At 37.3% G+C, this 27,933-nt stretch overlaps 1 protein-coding gene across 2 annotated transcripts in view; it reads left to right on the top strand.

The window, feature by feature from the left end:
* COMMD10 (COMM domain containing 10) overlaps nucleotides 1–27,579 on the top strand; it is a 114,698-nt gene extending 87,119 nt beyond the window's left edge. For both annotated transcript variants that reach the window (XM_075726827.1, XM_075726828.1), the window contains 2 exons: nucleotides 26,424–26,483; nucleotides 27,115–27,579. In XM_075726827.1, the coding sequence (XP_075582942.1) occupies nucleotides 26,424–26,483; nucleotides 27,115–27,153 (99 nt within the window). In that variant the 3' untranslated portion in view covers nucleotides 27,154–27,579. The remainder of the gene's footprint in view (nucleotides 1–26,423; nucleotides 26,484–27,114) is intronic.
* Nucleotides 27,580–27,933: the final 354 nt, after the last annotated feature.

Here is a 27,933-nt window from a genome sequence, read left to right as displayed (position 1 = left end):
AAATGTCAACTATATAAAAGTAAAAATAATAATAAAAGATCTTGTAAATCTTTCACCAGCAACTGCAAATTAAACATCCTGACCATTTCAAGGCATGTTCAGGGTTTTGAAACTGAATTGTTCTCACATGCTGGTACTGTTCCTTTCTTCTGTATCAAATCTATAATGTGTATTTTACACACATTGCTTCTTTTGCATCTGTTATTCTCAATAGAAAGCTCCTTGTAAGTAGTGTATAAAGCTAGGCATTTCTTCTAGTGGTTCCACATAGTGTTAGCTCTTGCCCTGTGCTTAGGAACACTGCTCCTTTCCAAATATTTTTGAATGCACAATGTCCCTTTTATTTTTCATCCTTTAAAATAAGTTATTCAGGCTTGATCCTAAGCTGTGGCTTCCATGAACCGCTTAGCTTGAATTTGCATAGTGTCTTTTTATTGCATTTTTCTTAGTGCTCGTCCTCCCAGATACGTGCATTTACTACTTACTCCATGTTTGTTCAAACAAACATGCACCTGACAAGAAATTCGCAGCAAGCTTTGTCATTGTTTTTATAGCTCCTCTTTCTTCTAAACAAAAAATGTAAAGATGCCAAAGATACTACTACGTTAGTTTTTTAAAAGTTTGCTTTTTAGAAATCATAATGTGCCTCAGTCAGTTTGCAAAGTGATTTTTGAAGAATGGGAAACTTTTCTTGCTATTTGAGGAAACTTTCATTAAAAACAATGAAACTTGTTTTCAGTCAAGTACAGATTATTTAGTTATATACAATTACTGGAGTGTGAAAGGTTCCTTCTACAAAATCTAAATTCAGCAATACAGTTAAAATGTTCTGTATATATCCGTTAGTAGAATGAAGGCACAAGAAGAAAATTAAAATTAGTTTCTGTTGTGTATCTGAAACAAGCACCAGAAGACTGCGTTTAAAGAAAAATTTGAATAAAGAAAGCTTCAGGGTTTTTTGGTACACAAGCAGTAGGCTGTAAGAGATGAGATCTTATGGAAACAGATACAAAGATGGGAGATTTTCAATTCAGACAAGAGCTGACAAAGAATGTTGTCTTTCTGTTGTGTGGAGATCAGTCCTATGGTGGTAGCAAAATTAAATGTTCTGCCTGTGTTCATTTAGCTACAGATTGGCCCTTTTGGGACTCAGCTGAAATGCAGGAATAAAACTGAAACTACCTCTCAGAGTTTTGAAGACTTTTTCTTTCCTCTGCACCCAAGAGACTTAAAGGAAGAAAAGTAAAACATAGATCAATGAACTCTTTTTTCAGTTATTTTACAAAACAATACAGATTGCAGAGAATGAATCATCTAATGATATTTTACTTCTTAAAAATTTAATGAAAGAGATTATTCTCTGAAGTAACCTGCTATGCCTGTTTCAACAGTGACAATATACAATATTCCGTGAAGCTATTTCTGACATCACTGAGTCTAACATGGTTTAGGATGTTTGATGGAAAATTAGGTGTAGGAGAGTTAGAGTACCCAATAATTTCAGGGATACTACAGTAAACTGAGAGTCTGTGCAGAGTGGATTTTTATCTTACCAGCTGTCATAAATACTAAAGCAAAATAAACAAATGGACTGTGTGACAATCTGATATGCTATTCTGTTGCTTCACAAATGTACAAGGCTGCTTCTGAGATTTTGTAGGTTTGATAAAGTTAAGGTACATGTTGCTATTTATGATGTGTTGGATGTAGAACTGAAAGCTTTATGTCATGTTGGGGCATATTATCAACAGCACTGCAGACAGTGGGCAGAGAGCAAGGCACATGGGAGGCTGCTTGCTTATTAAGTTTGGAGCTTCATGATTTTAAGATTCAAGGGAGGTTTATGGCACTCTCTGACCTTAGCTGTCAATATACAATGGATTTTTGGCTTATTTTTAATGTGGGTTAATATTTAGCGTGCTTTGAGAAACAAATATTCTCTAATACTTCTGAAAGTTGCTTTGTTCTAATATATCCAGTGATATAGTGCTCAGAAGTGACTTCTGATTTTGGGTGCATCACTCTTTGGATGAGAATTTAAGAATCTGGAACTGAAAGTGATACCTTGTGGTACTCTGTCATTGCTTTCATTAGATTGCTGTGTCATATAGCTCCTTCACAAAGTCTGTGATCTTATTATAAAATTAGTTCAGATTTTTGGCCCCATTACTTTGATGGGAAGACTCTTCCAAGGCTTCTCTGTCACAGTGTTTAGGAGCCTTCGTTTGAATTTGAGCTGAGTATTTGGCTAATTTTATGTCCGTTTGTTTTCATTCCAATGTTCCTTTACACTGACAGCTTTCTCTCTCAATAGCATTTAAACTCCTGTTCTATTTAGGCTCTGTAAGAAACTTAAGGAATCCTGGCAGTATAAAAGAATTTGGAGGGCTGATGTAAACCATCTTCAAGCATCTAAATCATTAATTATGTTTGATTTCTCTCTGCCTTTATACATGTCACTATTCTCTACATTTGGTGTATACAGAATGAAAGTTTTAGTGGTATACGATTATACCAGCGATGTAGTATTAAATACAAAGCGTTCAGTACTCTTTAGGATCTGTATTCCCTTTCTCTTTTTAGGTGCCCTGCACAGCTTCACGCTTGACGATACAGAATACTAAATATAGTATTTCTCTGCATATATGGGCACTAGATTTACAAAGACCATCCATGAAGGTTGCACGTCCTAAATATTCAAACTAGCTATTGCAATATAAGTCTGAAGTGATACTCAATGCAGTGGTAAAATTACTTATTTTACTTTTGAGGGAGCACTAAATTTTCCAACTAAGATGACGTCTATGTCATCATCACAGATTGCTGTTTGTTCAGTTCCTTTTATTTGGATGAATCTCAGAAAAATATGTATTATGCATGAACTCTGCAGATGCAATATGAAATCATAAGCTGTCCAAACGTTGAGCTGTTTTGTATTACCCAAATGCCAGTAAATTTGCAGTTACCAAATACCAAACTACTTCTGTACACAAGGACTAAGGCAATATGTGCATTCAGCAAGTTCTTTGTTTTCTTCATTACTGCAAAGACAAAAAGAAAAAAACAAAGCTGTCAATGAAGAAAAGTTTGCTAAACGAAGAGCAAAGATTGTTTCTGCAGGCTGTGTTTGAGATTGTTGCATAGGCAGCTGAGGAGACACAGCAAGATCTTCAACTAGAACTGTGCTGCTCTTGTGTTGAATTTTATAAGCATAACAGGCATGAGTCAGAATAAATTTAGAGAACTGTTAGCTAACAGTAACGATTGCGTAAGTATAGATACTGTTTCTGAAAATGCCGCAATAGATACTCAGGGAGAGAAAATCACTTTCAGCATCTTTAAATATTATCCTATATGTAGAATATATAAACTCCAACTAAGACTGAGAAATTTAAATAGTCTAGTCATTTGTTCTTTACATAAAAATTTTAGGTGCTCAGGTCCTGTAACAAACAAAAAAAACCCAATAAAAAAAACCCAACCCAGTAATAAAGTGTCCTTGATTGTGTTAAAAACATAAGGCATTTTAATGGGTACTGATGCTCTGTGTGCTATAAACAATATTTTGGATTAAATACTTTTATTTTGCTTTCAATAAATATGAATTTACTTTCTAAATTCAAAGAACTTGTTGCTTTGTTATTGAAAAATTTCTCTCCAACATTTTGGTAGAGGAAAGAAAAACGATCTGCAGTACATTCAATTTTGGGGTGGCTACGTGACAGTACTTCCTACCATGTGCTGGTGTATCAACTTTGTAATGATTAGAAAAGACTAAGCTATTACAAGAATGTAACATCTACATGCTACCAGAAAGTCTGCATTCTTCATGGATTTGAGAAGTTTACTCACATTACCCAGTTTACTCATTATGGATAAAAATATGTCAGCTGAACTGCTCTGAATTAAGCAGCTGTAACCAGTTTATATTCAGAAATCAGCTGGGTTTTTAACATAAGCGGATAAACAGTTGGCAACTATTGCTAGTCATTACCAGATTTGGCTAGATGGAAATCCTTTTTACATTAATCTAATGTGCTGTCACCTAAAGACATATGAACTTTTGAAGCTTATTTAGACATGTTTCAGCAGAGTCTAGGGTTTTTGTAGCAGGTTGCTGGGAGGTTTCTACAGTAGAGCAACAGGCTACATTTTTATGAAATAAGAGACTAAGCAGATGCATTGAAGTGATAACCTTGCATAGCGGTTTTGCACAAGGAAGGAAGAATATTTTACTGCCTAGAGATGAGGCAGGTGCTTTGGCAGCAAAAAAGAAATACCAATTACATCCTTTTTGAAGTCTGACTATGATTTTTAGTAGTTATTCCTGCTACTTAAATTTATTATTTTTACTATCAATTTAATAATAAGTTTATTAATAGTTAACACATTTGTTATTATCCATTATTTGATAGACAAATGAATGATTTGGTTCTTACATTTGCGAAGTGTAAGTGTAAAAGAAGTAATATGTACTTACTCTGAAGAAACTGTAATTGAATCACTTACTGCACTTTGTAATTCATAGAATCATAGAATCAGTCAGGTTGGAAAAGACCTTCAAGATCATCGAGTCCAACCATTAACCTATCACTGCCAAGCCCACTGCTAATCCATGTCGCTAAGTGCCGCATCTACACGTCTTTTAAATACCTCCAGGATGGTGAACCAACCACTTCCCTGGGCAGCCTGTTCCAATGCTTGACAACCCTTTTGGTGAAGAAATTTTTCCTAATATCCAATCTAAACCTTCCCTGGCACAACTTGAGGCCGCTTCCTCTTGTCATGTATCTGCACGGTGCAATCATTTTCTGGGACATCTCCCCACAGCCTGAGACAAGCATGTGGGCCTCAATTCCTGCTTGCTTACCAGACTTGCCCCTGTCCCCTCTGCCCTGATGGAGGCAGAGCTGTATGAGATTTATATGAGATATATGAGAAATTTTATTGCAGAGGCTCGCAATCCATGGCACAAGTCTAGGGAAGACATGCTCAGTGGAGGTGAGGAATTACCTTCACAGGTGCCTGTTGGAAAAGTGGTGGCTACCAGATAAAAGATAAGGTAAATGGATCTAGGAGGTCTGGAAGGAATATTTCCTCTCAATAAAAATGGAATAGTTAATTGCATTCAAGATTTAATTAAAAAATAAAAGCAAATAAAAATTGTGTTTACTTAAAAATAATGTACTGAAATGCCTAACTATAAAGGACAACAACCTTTTTGTAATAAAAGGGTGTTTCAGCTTTAGAAGTGGGAATGAAAAATTGAAGGAATCATCCAGGTGTTGAAAAAATAATTAAGAAAAGAATGGATGTTTGCGAGATGGTTGATGGTGAGTAGTAATTCTGTTTCATTACCAATGTAATTTCATAATAATAATAATTAAAAAAAAATCAGAATCAACATGTGATTCTTACTTTTAATAGTTGTATATTGTTTACAACTAAAAAGAAGGAAATCATGCTTTTCTAAAGTTGTATTTCCATTCTGAAGTTATATTTTGCCTATTTCTGGAGTTAAGCATCTTCTATTTAGTGAAAGGAAATAAGACTCCCAGATTGTGAGTTCTGTGTGTAGAGAAAACTGGATTCTTCAGTGAAGAGAAGCTGGGCTAAAGGTGGAGAAAAACTGAACTAATGGATAAGGTGCTGTGGGAGTTGAAGCAAATCCCTTATTCTTGCATTATAAAATACATCTTTCTAAAGATGAGTAGATAATATGTAGTATAACCTTTAAGTAGCATCTTAATATATTCCCCTCAATTTGACAATAGCATGACAATTAACAGATGGAGAGAGGGCATTTACTGAGATTAGCAATACAACTGTCATTGACTCATACTAACTTTATAAAGGGAGCTGATATATCAGGATGTGTTTTTTTTAATTGAAGCTGAAGTGTTGATACGTTCATATAAGAAGTAATAGTCCTTTGGAAAGCCTTGCCCAAAAATGTGGGTGCAAACATTTTAATGTAGGTTTAAGGGAAGATGGGACAAGTTTGTGAACAGAGGTCCATTGAAGGTTATTAGACAGATAAACCCACATGAGGCTCAACAAGTCCAGGCAGAGTCTGGGAGGGTGTTTGATGGGGATGGACATACATTGCTACCTCTAAAGTCATCGGTTTCAGAGTGCTCACAGTAAAACAGAAGAAATCTGAAAAGGAGATTTTTTTTTTTAGCTTCTTTTAAGGGAAGCTTTGCCTGCTCATTTCAGCTACCTTTCTCATTCCAGATCTTTGTTCCATAATTACTGGTGTTTCATCCGTTGTGTGACTTGCTTGAGAATTTATCAGGTGTTGTGTTTTGTGGTAGAATTAAACTGAAGGGCCAGTTGGGTCTATTACTTTAACGCTAAACAAAAATTGTAATGACGGAGTTTCCAAGTTTGTTTTGTCAGTTAAACAGACACTTATGCAAGGGTTCTTTCCATACTGGAGTTAGATTTGTTAAAAATGAATTAATGGTTGATGACTTCTGAAGGCCAAACACCCTGTTTCAAGAGGCAGTTGCAGGGACCTTTGACAACAATCCCAAAGTGTTTGAAATACTTAACTGCAAACAGATGAAGGGAGAAGAGAAAGTCTGAATAGAGGTTACTGATGGAAATTGATGGAATATAAACGGAGTTGAAGTTATGGACAGCAGAGTGTGACTTTTGTGCTTCCTTCTGGAGTGTTGAGGTGCTTTCAAGTTTGAGAAATTTTTAAAGAGAGTATGACTGTGGCTTTGGGATCTCCTTGGATTAGGAGCGGAGTCTAGCATTAAGTATGCCTGTGTTTTCCAGATCCTTTGATTTTGTGGTATTGCAACAGAAAATAGCTTCCTTCTCCAAGGTTGTATCTCTGACTTCCATGGCAATACTAGGTATTCCTATAAGCATACTTTAAAGTCTCTTGTGAAGTCATTTGTAACACAGGAAAAAACTGCATTTTGTATCTTAGATTTCTTTAATAATTTTTTCCCTACTTAATTTATTTTTCTGTCTTCTGCCAGTTCTTCTTCTTGGGCAGAACAAATACAGGTTTGTGTTTTAAAAATAATACTACTTGTTTTCTCACGGCTGCATAAAATATGTACGTCACAATTGCTACAAAAGTAGGTTGGGGCAAAAGGTTTGCATATTGAGAAAATTCATATTGTCAGTCAGCTTGCTGTACAGGTATGTGACCTGCTCGTGTTAAGACTGGCATTCTGATTCCATGCTAATAGCCCCATTGTTATTAATATATGCTGGTTGGTTCTGACCTGCTTTGTTTAGAATGCATGTTGGTTTTTAATGTGCATGACATTTAAGGGTTATGGATTAAAAAATTAAATTTTCCAAAATAAAAAATATCTCATACATTTTTAATAGGGCTTACAAAAGAGCTACTCTACATTTTCCCTCTAGCAACATGGTACAGTACCGAATTAAGTGTCAGTAGTTGTGTGGCCATGTAAGATTTAATATTCTGGGCAAAGATATTAATTGTCTTTTGGAATGGACAGATGGATTTGCCTAAAACCTGCTTGTTAATTAATTGGATTTTTTGAAAAACAAGTGATTTTCAAATGAGATTTCAGACTTTTAATTCTTTGATAGAAACATGTTTACATTGTAGGCATGTCTTTTTTTTTCTAGAAGTATATAAAGAGGTCTACAAGAAAACATTACTTTGTGTGATTTATACATCTTCTATTGGAGTGTGAAAGTAGAACCTAGGTAGCGTAGAAATTCAAATCATCTCTCATGCAAAACATGTCCAAGCTTGGATTGAAAATAAATAAAAATATCTCAAGAGTCAAGCTGTTACTGCTTTTCACTGCAACATGAGGGAACTGAATTTACCACTCATTTATACAAATCTGCACTTTAGTCCTAATAAAAAAATACAAATTGCCACTACGAAATTATGTATGAGGCAAGTTACCACTCTTACAGTCTCCTAAGCTTTTTCAGAAGTGCCACTTTTAAAACTTCAGCTTTTAGTGTTGGGGATCAAGAGGAAAATGAAGTCAGCAGAAGCGCTTGCAAGACATTTAATCTTTCATGAAAAGGAGAACTGAACACCGGAGCTGTGCCTAGGTAAACGTATCAAGAAAGCATTAGGCTGTGTAGCCAATCTAATCTCATGCTGTGCTATAGATGATGCACAAACCTGTGAACAAAGGTACTATATATTTGGTAAATTCTCAGGGATGCTGGAAAGCTCAAATATATGTATTTTTGTAGACTTCCATTTACCACTGCAGCTCTTTCAGTCTACACTAATGTAGGATTAATTCAATGCATACATTAAAAGCTCTTACTTTTCCCCTGCTCCATTCTTCCCTTTCGTCCACTGAAATATATCTTAAACATATAAAAGTCTTTTGTTGCTAATCATTTACATAAAGTGTATATGCCCATGGGCATGTTTCATTTTTGTTAAAAAGGAAAATCTCTAAAATCAGTTTACTTATTTCAGGTGCCTTTTTCCTCCCTGTTATTCAAAAGAGCTTGAATTGAAAAAAAAAAATACTTAAAAGGACAGAATACAAGATTTTAAATAATGAATGCTGCATATGTGCACCCAATATTTACCCACAGGTTTTAGGACAAGTTTTTTCCTTTGATATTAGATTTTTCTACATTACAGTAGTGTGGAAGGAACCATTTCTGATACAGGAATGATACAGCAATGAATAGGCTCTCTGATAAGGGACCAAAAAAGAAATAAATTAAAAAGCCCAAATAATAATATGTTCACTGCAATTCTCTGAAAAACAGCTACAAAAAAGCCCAAATAATAAAACATTCACTGCAGTTCACTGAAAAGTAGCTATACTGGCAAAAATATTGGGCATACTTTGAGACTTTAACATCAAGTGAATGAGAGGTGTATAGACTCTCAAAATTGCTTTACTTAGTTGAAGGCTTTAAATAAACTTATTGCACTGATGGAGCAGAAATTTTTTACCACTGCAAAACATAACATCTGTATTTAACTTTTTTGAAAATATCTTTTTTTTTAAAATTTCTCTATGGTACTAGTGAACCACTCTGGTCAAATCCTTATTCAATAGGAATAAGCTGATTGTGGGTATATTTTTTTAATATATGGACTTTATGTTGGTCTATGACCATAGTCCATCAAAATCAGTTTTTAGCAGTAGAAAAAATCTGCTGGTGGTTATATGCTGTTGTCAGTGCCTTGCGATAAGGAAAGCAATAACCTTTTCTTACTATAAGAAAGGTCTCTGTTCCATCTTCCCTGTATTACATGTTGTTATTTTGCAGTTCTGTTGTTCCTAATACATAACAAGACTACCCTCCTCTTCATGCCCTGGTCTTCAAACATCCATATGGAAGAACAGTGTTTATTTCCTGTACTAAGACTCTGTCTTGTCTACTTCTTTGGATGAGCAAGTAGTTTACTTCTCACTGATTAAGTGTTCAGACCGATACAACATGTGAACTTCAATTGCTTTTTTCCTCCATGCTGTGGGTTATGAGTGAGTCCCCCTACCTCATTTAACACAGCTACCAACATAGTAGTTTAGAAATACAGGGACAGGCTGTTATTGAAGCCCAAGTATCGCCTCATTGGGAATTACAGGGAGGGTGGAAGAAGGACTGTCTTTTCCTCCTGGCTCCTGGAACATGGAGTGATGATGGCAGGGCTGGACAGCAGCCACTGTTGCAGGCTCTTGATCCTGAGGACCATCTTTTCCAAGGTCTGCACTGATTTCTGGATTGATCTGCGTGAACTACTTTCTTTGTAATCCTCAGTCGCAGCTGATCTCACACATTTTCTAGGCTATGAAGCCGTTGTGTATTTAAACCACTGTGGTCAGGGTGGAAAATAGGATGTGTGACAAAGCTATATTTTGTTTTAAAATTCTTGTGTTATTTTGTGCTTTCAACTGTAGTCATTCAACTGGAGGGAATTTAGGAGCTTTTTGTAGTCAGTGTCTGTTGCGTCAAGAGAGGCTTTGGAAGGTACCCAATTTATCGTTATAAGTCCGGTCGCGTTCAGTGCACTGAACTATCACGATTACGGATTCACAAATAACGTAGGCACCTTTCGTCTAGTCGTGCTGCATGAACTATCACGGCCACACTTAAAGCTCTGGTCGTGTTCAATGACCACTATCACACTAGGCCAATAAATCAAAGCAATTTATTAAAGCAACAGACACACAGGTTCTTTGGATTACTGGTGATAAATTCACTGACTGCAAGGCACATGCAAATACCAAAGCTTTGGATAATACAGATGCATCAAAAGACCTAAAAGTGACTCTACAGAGGTTTCTAAGTTTCGGGGGTGGGGAGGCACTTGGTATAACCAAGTGTTAGATTCTTACCCAAAGGCATCCCTATGGGGGGAAAGAGAGGCTCAGCCTGTCAACTGATCCCAGAGGTCAGAGTAGTACACGATGGTATCTTCCCTAACACCCCCTCTCTCTTAGGCCAATTTATAGTACTTTTACCTTTCAGGTGGAGCTTGAGGGACTCTAGTCATACATACTTTTGTTACGATTGGTGTAAAACTTTCTCGCTTTGTTTTAAAGGTACAGGCTCAGAAAAATTCAGAGTGCAGGCTCAGTGAGGAGTGGTCTCACCTTAGAGGCGGGTAGGTTTTGGATGGAGGTGTGTTTTGGTATTATAATGATATTATAATGAGCAAAGTTTACCAAAAGGACAGCATTTTGTCAAAATCATGACAGCTTGTTGGCTCAGGTTATTAATTTTGCAGCTTATTGGTGCCATGGTCCTCTTCTGAGTCCCTTATCACAGAGCTTGGCCGTGGTGTCTCCACACCACTCCTCCCTCTGGGCAACTCCCCTTAGAGCCAGCGCACCAGGCTCCCCTGATGTTGCTGATACCCAAGGTTGCAGGCTTAGGGAACTCCCTGTGGGATAGATTCCTGGCATTCAGCCGCATTTCATCTGGACAGCTTCTTCAAGGCTGTGTTTTTCTTGAAATTGTAAATCTAAGTCTAATGTCTAAGTCACCTCCAGCAATTACTCCACAGCATCTAGAAGCAGTGGGATGCTGGGATTTTATGAAGTAACCAATGTAAATTTTCTTAAAATTTCATTAATTTGTGTAGGTTTTGAATGTGGATCTCTGTCAGTGTCTAGTATGTCTTGGTTTCTGTAAATACAGTGTTAGCAAAATGCATTGTATAGGAAAATGCAACTACTAAGGAGATGATGGCATGCTGCATTAACCAGAAGTGTAGAAAATGCAGCGTTTGCTAGTAACCCATTATTATTATCTTCTGAATAATGCCTTATGAGATTCCTTGTGGTACGGCTTCACAGTAGTGAAATGTTCCAGGGAGCTTTTGGGTAAGAGCTTTCAGCAGAGGTAATTTACAGCCCTGTTTTGATATTAATCTTCACCTCCTCAGTCTCATGTTTGCTTGGAAGTATTGCCACGTACTGGTCTGTAAATAGCATTTTCAGTTCAATTGACAGCGCCTCAGTACCTGGAGAAGAAATTAAGTCTAATGCCATGGTTTCACAATTAAGTTTACGCCATGGAGTCTAGGCATCATTTCACAATCATTAAAACTGTATGTCTGCACTACTGGATTGCTCACAGAAGAATTGTGATGTTGGGTACATGATTGCCATTCTGTCACATTATCTAAAATATATGCAACTAATACAGAGTTTATGCCAGCCTTGCATTTTTATGCTCTCTTTATTCTGAGAGAATGGGCTATGCAACAACTAATGCAAAATTAACTTATTGACTTTCTATTAAACACATTTTAACAGTTGAAGTGAATCTAGCACCTTTATTGTCTGACCATAGCATTTTGCTTCTACACCAAGAGCCCTATGGCTAGGTGATGCTCTGAGTGGTAGCGTCTAGAAGTATAACTGATGAATAGCGGCAATTTTTTATCCAAGAGCTCTGGACCCTTTGGGTGTTCAGTCCTATCTTTCTCTTTATATATGTTTTATACTCTTTTTAAAGTTTCAGAGCTATTGGAGACTCTGCTGGAATACTTTTGGATTGTTTAAAAATCATTAGTCAGAGTACAGTTGCAGCACTTTGGTGGTGGTGATAGACAATCAAGAGGTCAGCAAAGGTTTTGGATCCCAAGATGACCATTCAACAGCCTTGTCACTTGTGAATTTTATTGGCCTACTACCAAGTTATCTAGATCATCTTTCTGGCTACTGTCACTGCTGATCAACCAATATCTATTGAAATTGCTTGGGCATCCAGTTCCACATTTTCTAAGAGTGAAGAACAGTGGCCATCTAAAAGGTGTGATTACCAACTTCTAGATGTTTCATTTGAGTTGACTCCCTGTGCAAAATATTCAGAGAAACTGAATCCTCATGGATGGATTGAAATTGTATTCCTTATCAACTCTTCAGCTAAGGGATGGTTATTATTTATTACCAAATATAATTCTTTGTTATGAGGTGGGCTGTCTAAACAGATAAGATCTGTAATCTTTGACAAGATAAACTAAAATCACCTGTCATAGAGGTACAATTTAATGCTAAAACTGTTACAGGCAGGACTACACTTAGTTTCCTGATTCTTAACCCTGTTTCAGACTAAGCAAACCAAGCTCTCCTAGTATCTCTTCACATGTGGATCATCCAGATGATAACTATCCAGATGATGCTGAACTCCCCCCAGTTTCTTAACATCTGTCCTGTGCTGGGGGTGTGCAGGACTGGATGCAGTGTCTCAGATGAAGCCTCACGAGTGCCAAGCAGAGGAGAATCACTTCACTCTGCCTGATGGCTGTGTTCTTGCTAATGGAGGTAAATACTCTCTTCTCTTCTTCCTATGATGAGAGATGTTTTAAGACAAGAACTCTCTTGTCTTGCATGTAGAACTATTGAAGGATGTATTTCAGAAGTTCAGAAGGAAAAGTTTTAGTTTCCAAAGAAAAAAGAAATGGAAATTCTTCCTGGATCTTCAGTATCCTAAAGCTTTCATTCATTGCTTGTACCAAGTGTAGTTAGTATTGAATGGCTTGCAGCTTTTGACCTCTCATAGGTTTGCTTTCACTTTTCAAGACTCTGAACACACAGAAAACGTGAACAATTCCTGGAGAAACATTTCAGTTCAAATACAAAAACTCACTTCGTATATTTACCAAAGTTCTCGTTGATATGGAGGTGCAGTTTATTCAGTTGGTCCTTCCTCTTGCAGTCTCAGGCTGTGTTCTAACGTTTTAGATTTTAATATCTCTGTAGGCTTCAGCTTTAGCAAAACCAATGCCACAAAAAGACAAGTACCGCATTTATCAGTTTGAGAGCTGGATTGCCAACCATTAAATTAACTGTTGGATCTACATATTCCTTAGACACCCTTTGATCCCACACTGCCTTTGCCAGAGTTCTGGCTAGTTTATGGTTGCAGACAAGTTAATCTGTTTATCTCCAGGATAAACAAAACAATCCAAATAGAATTGATTCTCCTATGCAGTAGTGCTTTAATCCTTTTAAAATAATGGTCTCAAGCGTATTGGACTGTTTGTTCTCCTTAGAGAAACTGGTTTGCAATTTTGGTAATTCATTCCTCTGCATAGAGCTGTGGAATTAGTCTCTTTTCAGCAGTGGAAAAACTTTTCTCATGTCTGGAATCTAATGGCATCTCCCTTTAGTGTCTGTTCAGCTGCTAATTCTGTCACTCACCAGTAAGAGAGCAGAGATACTCTTAATATGCTTTTTCATAAGACTGCTGTTACTGTGAGGCCTCAGCCAAGTACCTGACCGGGTTAATCAGGGTATCTTTCTGGTTCATCAGTTAATCTGTCAACCATTTGTTTTACCAGTTCATTTTTTTGCTGGTCAGTGCACAGTTTTACACATTGAATACAACTAAATGTTGTACTAAATAGGAGGAAATCAACTAAGTCTGCAATCTCCATTTTGTCTCTGACGTATGCTTAATTTGAACTTGAGGTAGTTCAGTCCCCCTTACTTCCTCATTTTTCTTAGGAAAAAAGTGCAAAAAACACAGAAGCTTGCTTTAGATAGAAGAATATGTCAATCATGAAGATTAAAGACAAAGCAATTTACTGTACATGGATAGTCATACCCTAAAGGTGTATAACAGTGAAGAATGTGGGAGAACGTATATTGGGTTCAAGAGAGGTAAGTTTTCCCCCAGATTGTTGGAAAATACTTCTGTTGCATAAAGGAAAGGCAGACTTAACAGTCCCCATTTAGCCAGTGGGGAAGCAGCTATTACCAATTCCCTGGTAGTACTCTTCACCATCATACTCTTCTCTCTCTGTTTAAGCTAAACTCCCCAGTGTATGTAAAAACTGCATTTATATGTGTCACATTATATGTGTCATTATGTCAGGTTAGAAATCAAATTTTTTTAACCTACTATACCTGCATATCATTCTTCTTCGTTGTTCCCTTTACTATCACCTCATTCCTTATGTTTTAAGAGAAAATCTACCTAGTTTGGACTTGAATATATTGAAAGTCAGTATTAAAACCAAGCTATTTCAGTATTAAATGACATCATTCTAATTTGTCTAAGTATTATAGTACAAGTATTAAAGTGTATTTTTTTCTGTAAAATAATGTCCCATGTTAAGAAGATACATATCTTCGAATCATGGAATGGTTTGGGTTGGAAGGGACCTTTAAACATCACCTAGTCCAACCCCCCTGCTGTGGGCAGGAACATCTGTCACTAGATCACATTGCTCAAAGCCCCATCCAACCTGATCCTGAACACTTCCAGTGATTGGGCATCCACAGCTTCTCTGGGCAACCTGTTCCAGTGTCTCACCACCCTCACTGTAAAAAATTTCTTCCTTATATCCAATCTAAATCTACCCTCTTTCAGTTTAAAACTGTTGCCTCTTGTCCTGCCACTGCAGGCCCTGGTAAAAAGTCTCTCTCTCTCTTTCTTATGAGCCTCTTTTAAGTATTGAATGGCTGCAATAAGGTGTCTCCGGCGCCTTCTCTTCTCCAGGCTGAACAACCCTAACTCTCTCAGCCTTTCTTTAGAGTGGAGGTGTTCCAGCCTTTGCATGATTTTCATGGCCCTCCTCTGGACCTTCTCTAACAGGTCCACGTTCTTCTTACGTTGGTGGCTCCAGAGCTGGACACAGTACTCCAGGTGAGGTCTCACCACAGTGGAGTAGAGGGGCAGAATCCCCTCCCTCGACCTGCTGGCCACGCTTCTTTTGATGCAGCCCAGGATACAATTGGCTTTCTGGGCTTCAAGGGCACATTGCCGGCTCGCGTCCAGCTTTTCATCCACCAGTACCCCCAAGTCCTTCTTCACAGGGCTGCTCTCAATCCACTCATTCCTCAGTCTGTGTAGATGCTGGGGATTGCCCCAAGCCAGGAGCACAGGTCCTTGCACTTGGCCTTTTTGAACTTCATGAGGTTTGCATGGGCCCACTCCTCAAGCCTGCCAAGGTCCCTCTGGATGGCATCCCTTCCCTCTAGTGTACCAACTACACCACTCAGCTTGGTGTTATCCACAAACTTGCTGAGGGTGCACTCAAGCCCAATACTTGTGTCATTAATGAAGACAATAATGAAGATATTAAATAGTGCTGATCCTAGTGTGGACCCTTGAGGGGCACCGCTTGTTACTGGTTTCCACTTGGACACTGAGCTATTGATTGTAACTCTTTGGATGCTGCCATCCTGCCAATTCCTTACCCATCTACCAGTCCATCCGTCAAAGCCATATCTCTCCAATTTAGAGGTAAGAATGCTGGGGGGAACAGTATACATGTTGAAAACCTTCTCGTGACTAAAAGGAGGAGAAAAGTTGTGTTAAATTCTTTTGCATAGTAGCATATAAATACTATTTCAAGAGAAAATATTTTAAACCATTTCCTTTATTTATTTTTCTTCTAAATTTAAAACCTTTGTTAGTCAGCAGGTGTATTCTTAGCATTGTTTCCATATGTAAGAGATGTAGGAAAAATCTGGAAATTAGGATCTGGAAATTAATGTTAGGTTATTTTAAAAGTTTCATAACTTCTTACACTGAAAATCTAAGTATCTATGGCTAACCCATATATTACACTTTTAACCTGTGTTATAATCAGGGTAGACAAAACATTAAACAAATCATGCTTTCAGTGTTTTTTTGGAAGAAGTGACTTAGTATCCTAAACATAGGTTTAAACATAATTTTATAAAATCATTTATACAGCCAAAATAGTGTTTGCAAACTGACCTGTAATGCCTTATTTTTTCCAGTTTTCCCTTTGAAGAACATGTGTGTTAAAAAGGTAAAAATCTGGAAGACATTAAGCATAGCTTAAATATTAATATCATGTCTATCTTTAGGAAAAGATTAGACCATATAATATCACTTTTTATTACTTGCTTTACCATTTCAGTTTCGCATCATGCAGTGCTGACTTGAAAGTGAAAAATGTAATTAATTTGTAGCTAAACAGATTCGTTTTGAGAGAAAAACACAAAACATATCTTGTTTTTGATACTCACTGAAACCATTGCAGCCGGCCTGAGTACTGCATTGTATTCCATCCATCTGTAGAATAATCCAAATCTAGTACTGTATTCCTTCACATTGCTCCCTCTCTTTTAAACCAACCTGTATGAACTGTAATTCAATAGCACACAGACTTGAAGAAAAGGGATTTGTTACCCTCTTTTAAATGGCTTATGTTAGCCAAAAGTTGGTTTTCTTTCTTCCCTGAGAGGATATCACCTATATACTTACATTCATATTCTGGTTTGAAGGAAACAGTGGGTGAGTGGTTTGATTTCATCTTCACTGTATGTAAAAAACCACTTACACAGCACTTGTAGTACTTTCTGTCCTTAGCACCCTGTCCAGTTTTCTTTGTGAGTAACGAGAATTCACACCACACCACTGCATCAAGCTTTAAATAACTTTTCAGCAAAAGTAACAAAGCAAGAAGATCACTGAAATTACATTGTCTAACATCCAAAATAGTTTTTGCATCATTAGAACATGTGTAACCTTCACCACAAACTGAGAAACTGGTGGATTGCTTCATAAGTGGTTGTTTCCACATTCCTCTTAATTTTGCAGAGTCATAATAAGAAAAGATCACCTAGTCTTCTTTTTTTAAGTTCTTGTAAAAAGGAAAAGCTTTTTTGTCTAATTTGAGAAACTTCACTTTTAAAGACCTCCTCCAGTTTTGCACTGTGCTGTGTTGCCTGAGAAATGCTGGTGTTTGCTTGTGTCAGGGTGGCGATGTCTTTTTCATCACACTCTGACATCGGTATGTCCTTGATCCAAACAGGTGGCCCAGGTTCAAGGCCTTTACTGGGTTGCTTCTGGCGAGGAAAAGATACTGGCTAGGAGTCTGGTATTTATTTATAAACTGTGAGTATTGTAGCAAAAGCTGTACATCTGTTCTGTTTCTTAGAATACAGTAAAAATAGTAAGTGACTTCCCAATTCAAAGAAAAAAACAAACAAACCATACATTCCTTCACAATCTTATTCCCTAAGAGCTCTGTCTTTGATCCTGCTGGGGACTAGACCGCTAGTTAACACTCCCGCACGGATTTCCAGTCTCTTTCAGCAGCTGAGACTTGTGTGCAAGCACCCAGTTGCTAGCTTGTGGAATGATTTGCCCGCTGGAGATCCGCGATATGCTTGCTGACAGCCACTAACACCCTTTCAGCACAGCAAAAACCGCAAGCATTTTATCTTTGCCTATCTGCCTAATAAAATCGAATTGGTGATACTCTGAATGACCCATCCCAAACAAAAGAACTAATTTACAAATTATCTAATCTTGACATTCAGTAAATATTTAAACAGATTTTTTTAAAGGGTATTTTCACATCAGTTACATTAATTTCACATGGATCTGAGCTTCCTTAGATCTTTCCTCTTGCTGCTGGCATCTTTTGTCCAGCCTCTTTTCTTGTGCCTCAGTAGAAACAACAGATACTTCCAGGTTTTCTGATGGTGAAGAAAGGCCTTTCAAGGAAAACGAGTGCAGTGTTGCCGTATCTTATTGAACCAGGTAGGCTCAGAAGCTGCAAAAAGATGCCAGCTTCCTCCATTCATCTGAAGCCTTCTTAAAGTGTTACTCATCTGCATGACTACACCATACAAAATTCCTGTTGGGGCAGTTCCTCTCAATGCGGATGGAGATGACAATAACCCAAGTTTCTTCCCCTGGATAACAGGAGGTCTTGTCTGGCTTTTAGTTGAGACCAAAGGGGTGGCTTCCTGAGTGGTTTAGATCACAATTTGAGCTTTCTCTAAGTCCAGCTTTCTTCAGACCCAACATTAGAGGTATATCTGATTTGAAAATAAAGGATTTTCAACTCCCAGTTAATTATATAAGCTACAAGCAAGCTGTGTGAGAAGCTTTTTGAAACACTCTGTCCATGTTGTTGAACTGCTCTTCTTGCTGTAGGAGGTTTTGACCATTGTATATCTACATACAAATCTATCTCAGTCTGCCTTTGATGGTGTAGGGCTGAGCTTCACTGTCCAAAGTACTTACCCAAGTTGCACTGTTTGCCATTTGAGTGCATAATTTTAAGTTTTCAGATGCCAATGCTACGCTAATGTTGCACTTAATATTTACACTCAGTTCTCTTAGCTTCCTAGAATTGGATTGTTTTCTGAGTACTATAATGGAAATATTTCATAACCATGCCTATGTGACATCTTTTTCATGCGTAGTTTGTAAAAAATGAATTTGGCTGTGATCAAATTTGGCAAACGTGAGATCAGAAAAGGTTGAAAGCATTTTTGGAGCCAGCATGCTTACTGCTGGATTCTCTGTTTCTTCAGTGGTAGTTCTCTACAAGTACAAGCATAAGAAGAAAAGTGAATTCCTTACCATTCAAGGTGAATGTAAGACTATTATGTCAGTCTTGATGTGAGGTATCTTTAGAATAGAAGTGTGAACCCACTGGCCTTCATGGTGTTTGAAGACTTACATGATAGCCCTGGTGGAAGTAAATGAAACACAGAGCTATAACTCCCTGTTTTTCCTTGCAGTGTTCATGAACGTAATTTTTTTTATATCGTAATTCTTTGCCAAATAAGCTGTAACCAAAACATGAAAGATCAAAGAATTTAATTTCATCTCAGGAATAAAATTATTTAGTCGTCAAAATAGAGCTCTGCCTAAACAAGAAAGCTGTATTCTGATACTTACAGACTGTACACTGTATAAGCAATATGCAACAATTAGTGTGTATGTGCTTTCCCAGAGACTCTTTTTTCCATACTTGATACAGTGAAATTTAATAGGAAGAAAAGGTATATTTGTTTTAAACTTTTAGTGAGGTTACTTCTTCAGAGAGCTTTCTCCAGTATTAGGCGTGCAGTATAATTTGCAAAATTATGAGAGATGAAATAGGGAAGTTGTCATTATTAGGACCTGTGTTCCTTATATTAATCAGTGGTAATCTTACTAATTGTGTGGCAGCCTATTAGTGAATGAAACTAACAATTTTCAAACACATCTTTTCCTGGATACTATATTTGGAGATTACACCTACACATTTTCCTATTGAATCCTGAAATTACAATGGCACATTTGTGCAGATGGATGCTTTATGTTGTTAGTGACTGATCCTGTGCGGAGTCTAGTCAGGAATCAGTAATGAACTTGAACTGTGTATAGTTGTCTTCAAGGAAGGGAAGGGCATATACAAGGTATATACAAAATACAGAACAGGCATAGAAGGAAGTCAGCCTTTCAATAGATCTTCTATGAGCCATTTTCCATACATAGAATGGACAGGGAGGTATCAGTACAAAAGACCTGCTTTTAATTATTTCTTGTGATAGGCATGCAGTGATACACATTTACCAGCTATTTCCCCAAAAAGCGTGTTTGTTCACTGTGATGTTTTTGTAACAGTGTATTTAACATAATCTTTGCACAGGAGTGACAAGCCTACAACTCTAGATTTCTGTTTTTGAGAGGTTTTCCATGCAAAAGTATCATTAAAAGACCAACAAACCTAATGATGTTATTTATAGGAATGTAAAGTCCCAGTACATTCAAGGCAAAGGAACCTTCTGCCTGGGTACAGCTTTTGGGGAAAAAAATGTGCTTTGCTGTTTTCTTTAGCAAGATGGTATTTACTCTGACTAGGTGCATTGAAGTGAAAACTGTAGTTCTTTGTTTCCAGATAATTGTCTCAGTTTTAAAAGCCTTTTTCTCCCCTACTGTGAAGGAAGGGGCCTGCCGGCCTCTAATGGTCTATGACCTTCCCAGCCTATGTGGTCTTTTAGTAGTTGTGTCCCATTTCTTGTCTGTAGCTTTGCACCAGTTCATCCAGCCAGTAATGGATATTTTCATGAGGGTGGAAGGGGACAGGAGGAGTGAAAATGGAAATGACAGACAGTTCTTGTTGCTGACTGGAAGCATATCAGGTCTTCTGCAGGTCTCCAAATGCCTGCAGAGCCTGTTGGCTCACTACCGGACTGGACAATGAATTTATTCTAGGCACTTTCCATGAAAACATGCTTAGATGATCCTGTATCTGCTGGAGTAAGATTATCTGTATATATCTCCAAACCATCAATTTCCAGCAACACGTTGATTAGATCTCAGGAATCAACACAGAGCTTTGGGTAGGGAGCTTACGAGTACATTGCAGAGGGAAGGAAAGACGTCCTTAGTGTGCTGCTGATTTTGATCTCCCTAAATACCACAGGGAATTTGAAATTCTTAAGCTTATATGAAAAAGAAATGCAACTTTGAAAGGCAGAATGCAGTATATGTACAAACTAAACATTAACATACAGATCAGAAAGAGCGGGTTAGTACGAAAGATGTTCTGTTCTATAACAATTGCACACTGAGACTTGAAAATGCATGTCATTCAGTCATAAGGCACGCTTTTTTTTTCCTCTACAAAAATAATTATTTGGTATTGCAAATGGAAATAAGCTTGGAAGAGGAATGAAGTTTGAAGGTCACATTTTCTGATAATGTGAAAGAAGTGTAATTAGGAATACATAAGCCTGTATTTAACTCCCTGTGTTCTGCTGAATGCCTTAGCTGAATTATATCCATCTATTGCTGTAAGAATATAAAGAAGTCTTAATCGCTGTCTCTTAGCTGCAGAGAGTTAAGGAACAGGTGTGCTTCTAAGTGATGCTGGTCTGTTTTAATGCATCTGCTTTTCTTAGCACACTGAAATTCATCTTTCTGATGAAGCAGCTTAAACTTGCTGATAAATTCTGTGAGGTACAATTTATGGCCCTCTTCCCATCTGTAAGTGCCGAAGTGAATGCATAGTTCTCCAGGGTCCAAGGAAATTTAAAGGAAGTCTGAACTGATGTCGCACAGACAGTGATAGGTCCAGAGGCAAATGTAGGCTACTAAGAATCAGCTGGGGTCTGTTTAGGAATGCACCTGAATTTGGGCATAAGCTGATTAGTTTAATTATCCATATCCTTCCATTATATCTGAGATTTTAAGGATATCTAATAGGAATAAATAGGGGAATGGAAAGCAAATATGAAAATATTCTTCTCTGAAACCTAATTGAGATGTGGCTCAAGATAGTGTTAAAGGTTATATTAGAATATGGAGACTAGGATATGTGTTGCTTCAGCTAGTTACTATTAACAAACTTCACTGAATATACTGTAATTTTTTACATGTGCTCAGTCATAGAACATTATCATTATCAGTAGACATTTAGATATACAAACCAGCCTGTCCCTCCATCTGTTTGCTTCAGAATACTTGGCATTTATTTTGCAACGTCGTAAAGTAGTTACAGCTTTGCAGTTGAGAACTATTACAGCAATATCAATTTTTCATATTCAAGTTAGCTTTAAAACTGGAAGTTTGTCTTTTATTTATAACTACTAGTGCCTTGCTCTATGCTTATGCATGGGGTGGGGAGTTAAATGTGTGGAATACAGCTGGGCAATAAATAAGGTTGCAAAACTCTTGTCATTAGTAATAAAGCCTTTTGCAGTAGCACATTAAAATAGAACTATCTAGAGCATTGGATTAAAAAAATAAACAAAACCTAAATCCTTTGATTATGACCAGGAATTTGCCTCTGCTTTCTGAAGTATTTTAGGGAGACATACTTTTTGCATCGTTTCCACAGAAACATTTTGCAGCAAGAAGGTATTCATGTTTAAAATAAATTGTTAGCTGAGGCAATGGGAAATTGGAGTCTCTTTTACATCTTGTGTAGTTGAATCTTCATCATTTTATGCTGATGTTCAGCTAAAAATTTGCCTAATTGTTTGCTGGTGGTTGTAAGCTAAGTGTATATTAAATGATTGTGGCTATTTTGTAGAATTAGCCATACGTTCAGAATGGCTGTTTTGGATAGAATAGCATATTAATGTTGACTGGGAGCAGGAAGATTTTATCTTATACCCCACCCCCACCCCCCCAAGGAAATTTGGTTTTGAACAACTGTTTTAGAGACTGGTGAAGATGTTATGTTTTTTAAAATTGTACCAGACAATAAATGAGAAGATAGGTACAGGGAGAAAACAACCCTGATCAGTTAAACTTACTCGAATTTCACAGAAGTTCTCAGGAGGCTGTAAATTGTAAATTGATACAACCCTGGGGTGAGAAAAGAGGTAGAATGAAATCAGATTCCCTCTAGATCTGTAAAGGCAAAATGGCACTAAAATTTAATTTTAATACTTAAAAGTACATTCAGTAGTGATATGTGGCCAAATATGTTAAAGCATACGTTTCAGAAAACTTATTACCATATTCCTTGTGTTGGACTCGGAATGATATAAAGGTTTGTCTTGGGCGACACCTGCAATTCACACAGACTTTTCCAGTAGTAAATGCAATGTTCTGTTGTGCTTAACAGCAGTCGAGCACGTTGAACTTAACAGCAACTTTATTTAGCTGAAGATGCTGCACATCACCTCTTGAGCTGTGCTCGTTGAGCCTATCACTCCAGTGCTGCCCCTGCCACTTTTCACGTGTGTTGAATCAGACAAATGTCTCCACATTTTCAAAGCTGCCCAAAGAATGAATGTTTGGTATATTTTAGAATTCTTTGTCTTTGTAAGAATAACATCTTCAGCTATGTTTCTCCGATGCTATGAAGCTGTCACCCTCAAGGCTAAAACTCTTAAAAGTAGGAGCTAGGACTTCTACTGCCACAAGTGACAAAGTTTGGGATGTAATTAGAAAAATTATTAGAGTGACTGAGTGTGACAATGGGAATAAATTCAGTTTAGTTTTCTGGTTACTCTGTTTAGTTTTCTTTCACATGAAGATGATAACAGCAAAGAGAAAATGACACGCCAGAAATGAGGGAAAGAGTAGAGTGAAGGTGAGGAATGGGAGGAAATTTATCAGGAAAGAGGAAAAGAGAATGGTATACTTGACAGAAGGAAGAAAAAAGTTAGACAACCAGCAAATTACTGTTTTCTTATTTATGTTCTGGGAAACACATACTAGGTCAGAGACAGCATCTGAAAACCTGTATGTGTAGATAAAAGAAGGCAGCTTAGCTGCACTTTTTGTAAATAGGCTGAGACTCTATCTGCACACAGTGACATTTAATTAAGTCAATAGCTGAAAGTGATTTTTTTTATCCTATGTTTTAGTTATGGCTGAAATATTGTTGCTGTTTGTGATTTTATATCTTCATCTGAGCAAAATTCCATAAAGTAGGTTAGGAATTTGCCTACTCTGGGGGCTTTAGCAATATTCTATATATACAGTCATTTTTAATACTCTTTTACTGAGTTCTTTATTTTAAAGAACTATATGGTAACCTAGTCCTGTGACACATTGTTTCAATTACATTGTTTGTGTTCACACAGAGTAAAGCAAATAAGTGAATAATGGATATTTCAGCTAAACATGGGGGGCCACCAGCCTGCTCAGACATAGCTTTTTCTTGTAGGGACGTAGTTGTGATATGATGATTTTGTACTCTACATAGGAACTCCTGATCATGTAACAGTGATTGTTTGGCACCTTCCTCAAGAGACTCATACTAGTGAGAAATTTAATGTTGTAAAGATAATATTTTTAAATGGTGCCACCCTTTGGCATGGTTTTTTGTGACACTGCTCTCTGCTGAAGTGATGTAGTAGATGTACCAGGTTTTTACACACAGAAACAAATTCTGTTTTAGCAGAGGATTAAGTGCAGATAAACAACATATTTCATTAAAGATTGTTATATCCTCACTCACCCTGGCACTCCCACCCCCACCCCCAGATCAGAAACATAGCCTGGGCAGGGCATGCTTTCTTTTAGGTCTACACAGACATTTGCCTGCCACAATGCAACATAAATTTTATCTTAGTTATCAGACTGTGATTATTAAATAATAATGGGAAGAGAGATCTCAGCCTGTTCTTAAGCATAGTGATTTTTTTTAGTATAAAAAGAACCCGAATTAAAAGGACCATGCTTTTTTTCATTTGCATACCCTATCTTATAGCTTACAGTAATTAATGTAGTTAGAGGAAAACACAAAAGACAAGCTTTTCAATTTCTTTTTTCTGTGTGTGTGTGTGTGAGAAGTTGATCTTGCTTGCTGATCTGAAGTGGTACCAGAAGATGCCCGTCTTGACTGAGACATAGAGCTTGGACACATGAGGTCTGGTGGCTGAACGTGTCACACACCCACTGCCCCTCTCTGGAGGCGTTGCAAAACTGTCATAGTGAAATCCAGCAGACTCTTCTGGCAGAAACCATGCAAGAGATGACCCTGACCATTCATTGTGACTGATAAACTTTTAAGATATCATATATCTTCCTTTTATTCTGAGCCTCCTCTTTTCAGTTTCTCTTCTATTCAAACACCAAAATCCTTCTGGAACAGCAAATGCCAAACAAACATCCAGGCTGAAATGGTAGATCCATTTGCTATTAGTGTATCTTTCTTCTTTCCTCTACCCCCTTTCTTTTCTGAAGAAACCACTTGTTTGCTTTCTCTTTGTTTCTTAGCTGTTAGAAAGCCTTTAAAAATGCTTTTACTTCCCTGTCACAGCATTATGCTCTTTGGAGGGAGGATCAGCTGGAGTCATGGCAAAGAGAACTGCTGTCCTGGTAGTTTTATTTTGTATTCACCATACAATTCCCAGAATTGCATTGTTCCTTCCCAGAGGGGGAAGATTGGTCTCTCATGCAAATCACTGGTCCTTTTCTAGGCTTTTGTAGCCTTCCTGAAATTGTTGGAAAGGATCCTTCTTTCTGCAGAGCAGGGAGGAGGAATTGCACCAGACAGGCTGGCCCCAGTCATTTTGTCCCTTTCCTGTGTCTTACAGCTCCTTTTGAGGAGCAGGCACCAGGCAGTACCTATCCTGAGTTCCCAGGGCTTCTGCTGCTCTTCCGCATTTGGTGCGCCAAATTCAGCAGCATTATTTTACTTAAATCGAGACTTGCATGGGTATGAGAGTGCACATAATCTGACCCACAGCCTTGTCTGTATGCGAAAGTATCCTTGCTCATTTAAGCTGAATTGATAAATAAGCATTTTTCTACAGATTTAAGTGGTACATGAAGTTGATCCCAGTTAGAAAAAATTAGCGTGTGTACGTCATTTCAGCTGGTAATAATTTGTGAGTAGAGGTGTCCACAGAGTCAGTTTTCCCAGAGCCTTGTTAGTGTTTATGGAAGTGCAGATGTTATCCTCAGGAATGCCTCCAAGCCTTGGAAAGTCTAGCAACAACAGAGAGAATGTGCAGCAATAGTTGGAATTTATTTTAAAAGAAGTGACAAAGCAAAGTAGAAGGAAAAAGGCTAGAAACAGTCTGGATAGATCTACACTATTATTGAAAGTAGCAGGCATTAAACTACCTGTTTCTTGCAAGTGAGTTAAGCAGGACAGAAATTTTAATTTAACCCCCATCTCCACAGACATCAACACATGCATGCAGAAGATTATTACTGTATTCTCCACATAGTTTCCATCAGTTGTGTTATTTGCTTTTTTAGTGTTTAAGCACTGCTTTGAAGCTGTTGTGTTGTTAACTTAGGCTGAATCTGTGCATAGATGCCTATAGCAGTGTCAGCATGCTAAGATCATAACTGTTAGATTAATGAATGGAAGTATTAGCTCTGTGCTGGTGCAGTACATTAATAGCTGTGCAAATTCAATCAAATACACTACTGACTTTGTCATTGTGTAATGGCATTTACCAGATCTTAGATGGACTGCTGAGAAAGACAAATGTAATCGTGCATTTTTATCTGACTTAAAAATAAGGTAACAAAATAATTTTCATAGAATGTTTTATTATTCGTCTTCGCAGTAGGAGGATAGATGTACCTGCAGACTTGAAATCTTCGCTGAAATGGAATATGCATATATGGGAGACATTGTAGTGAATGGAAGGAAAACTAACTGTTGCAACAATTACCTTTCACGTGGCTTAATCTCAAATTCTGAATTATCGGAATGAATACCAAAACAAAACAAAAAAAAAAAAAAGTGTGCTTATTCCTTCCTTTTTTTCGTTTTTCCTTCACAGAACCTGAAGAAAGTGTTTGTAGAATTTAGTCATCAGGAGCTGTTTGAGTTCTATAACAAGGTCTGTAGATTTTACAATACTATAGTTTCTTTGTAAACACCTTATGCTGCTCAGCAGGAAGTGTTGCCTATATGAATTAAATCTAATGAAACTGGAAGGAAAATGGATCCAACTTTAATTAAGGTTGTTGGATTTGTTTGATCACATAAAGCATTTTCAAAAAGAGTCTGTGGATTCAAAGCAGGGCTTGGGTCATTGTAAGCATACCTGGCGGCTAGATTGAGAGGAGTAGCTGATGATTAACAATGAGGAGCTCTCTGGAAAGAGCATCTTTGTGTTATATCTTCAGTCGAAATGCCAGGCTCATAATCCAGTCAAAATGAACTCTATTATTTTTTTACCTTGTTATTATGCATTGGAAATTCACAGCAAAACATCTGTGCATGTAAAAAAGGCAGTATTTAGACAACGGTTTCTTTAAAATTTGAATATTTAAACTGCAGCAATGAATTCTAATAGCTTCATGTAAAAACAAATATTCATGAGTACAGGATTTTTTTACTGCTATGTGAATAGATTTAGTATGCATAGTTGAAGATACTGGAATGTGGGTTTTTTTCTGTTTGCATGTTTCTAAACAACATTTTATGTGAGTGGAGTTTTTTCTCTCTTTTTTTGTTCCTTTAAATAGCTGGAAACTATACAAGCACAGCTGGATTCCCTTACGTGATGTTTTTGAAGACTTATTTCTCCATCGCACTCCTGCCACCTCATTATTTTGAATTGAAGATAGATTGCCAAGCTGTGTTTGCTGAAGGATTCAGTGGGTTGCTTCCTGTAAAATTATATGGCTTATCTCCTTTTTAGACCAGTAACATTAGCCAAGAGCCTTTGTTAAGAGTCTGAAGATTCTAATGGACTTTCTCTTGTTTTCTGAGCAATTGTGAAGAATGGCTTTACTTGCAGAAAAAAAAACCCCACACCAAAAAAAAGAACCCTACCCTGCTTCAGCGATTCTTTTTTTTGTCCTGTTACATGTGTTACTTGATTCTAGTAGAAATTTGCATACTAGTGAGGGAACAGGAATAAAATCTATTTTTTAGACATAAAAGGAATATAAAAGTAGTAAGAAAATACACAGCTAAGAAAACCTTGATCCTTTCGAATTCTTATTCACATGATTGATAACGCTTACTGCAAATTTGTCAAAATAAATTCAGAATTTTAAAATGGAATGGTTTCGTTTGGGCTGTTTTAACTACATTTCATTATCTTTGTTCCTTTTTTTTCCCCCCCTAAATAATCAACAGTGTCACTGATTTCAGTATTTACTTTTGGCACTGAGAATAAATATGGCTTCTTAGCACTGCATGCATACCAATGAATCTAAGTAGTATGGTGTATAACTGTGGGGCGAAATCTCAGAGTATATGACAAAGAACACCAAAATAGTCTGACAATCAGATTTTTCAAGGCTATTTGTTGATCCTTCCTAACGTTGTCTAGCACC

This window comes from Pelecanus crispus, chromosome Z (assembly GCF_030463565.1).
Source record: "Pelecanus crispus isolate bPelCri1 chromosome Z, bPelCri1.pri, whole genome shotgun sequence".
Lineage (NCBI taxonomy): Eukaryota > Metazoa > Chordata > Aves > Pelecaniformes > Pelecanidae > Pelecanus > Pelecanus crispus.
This window is presented reverse-complemented; position numbering and strand designations above follow the sequence as displayed.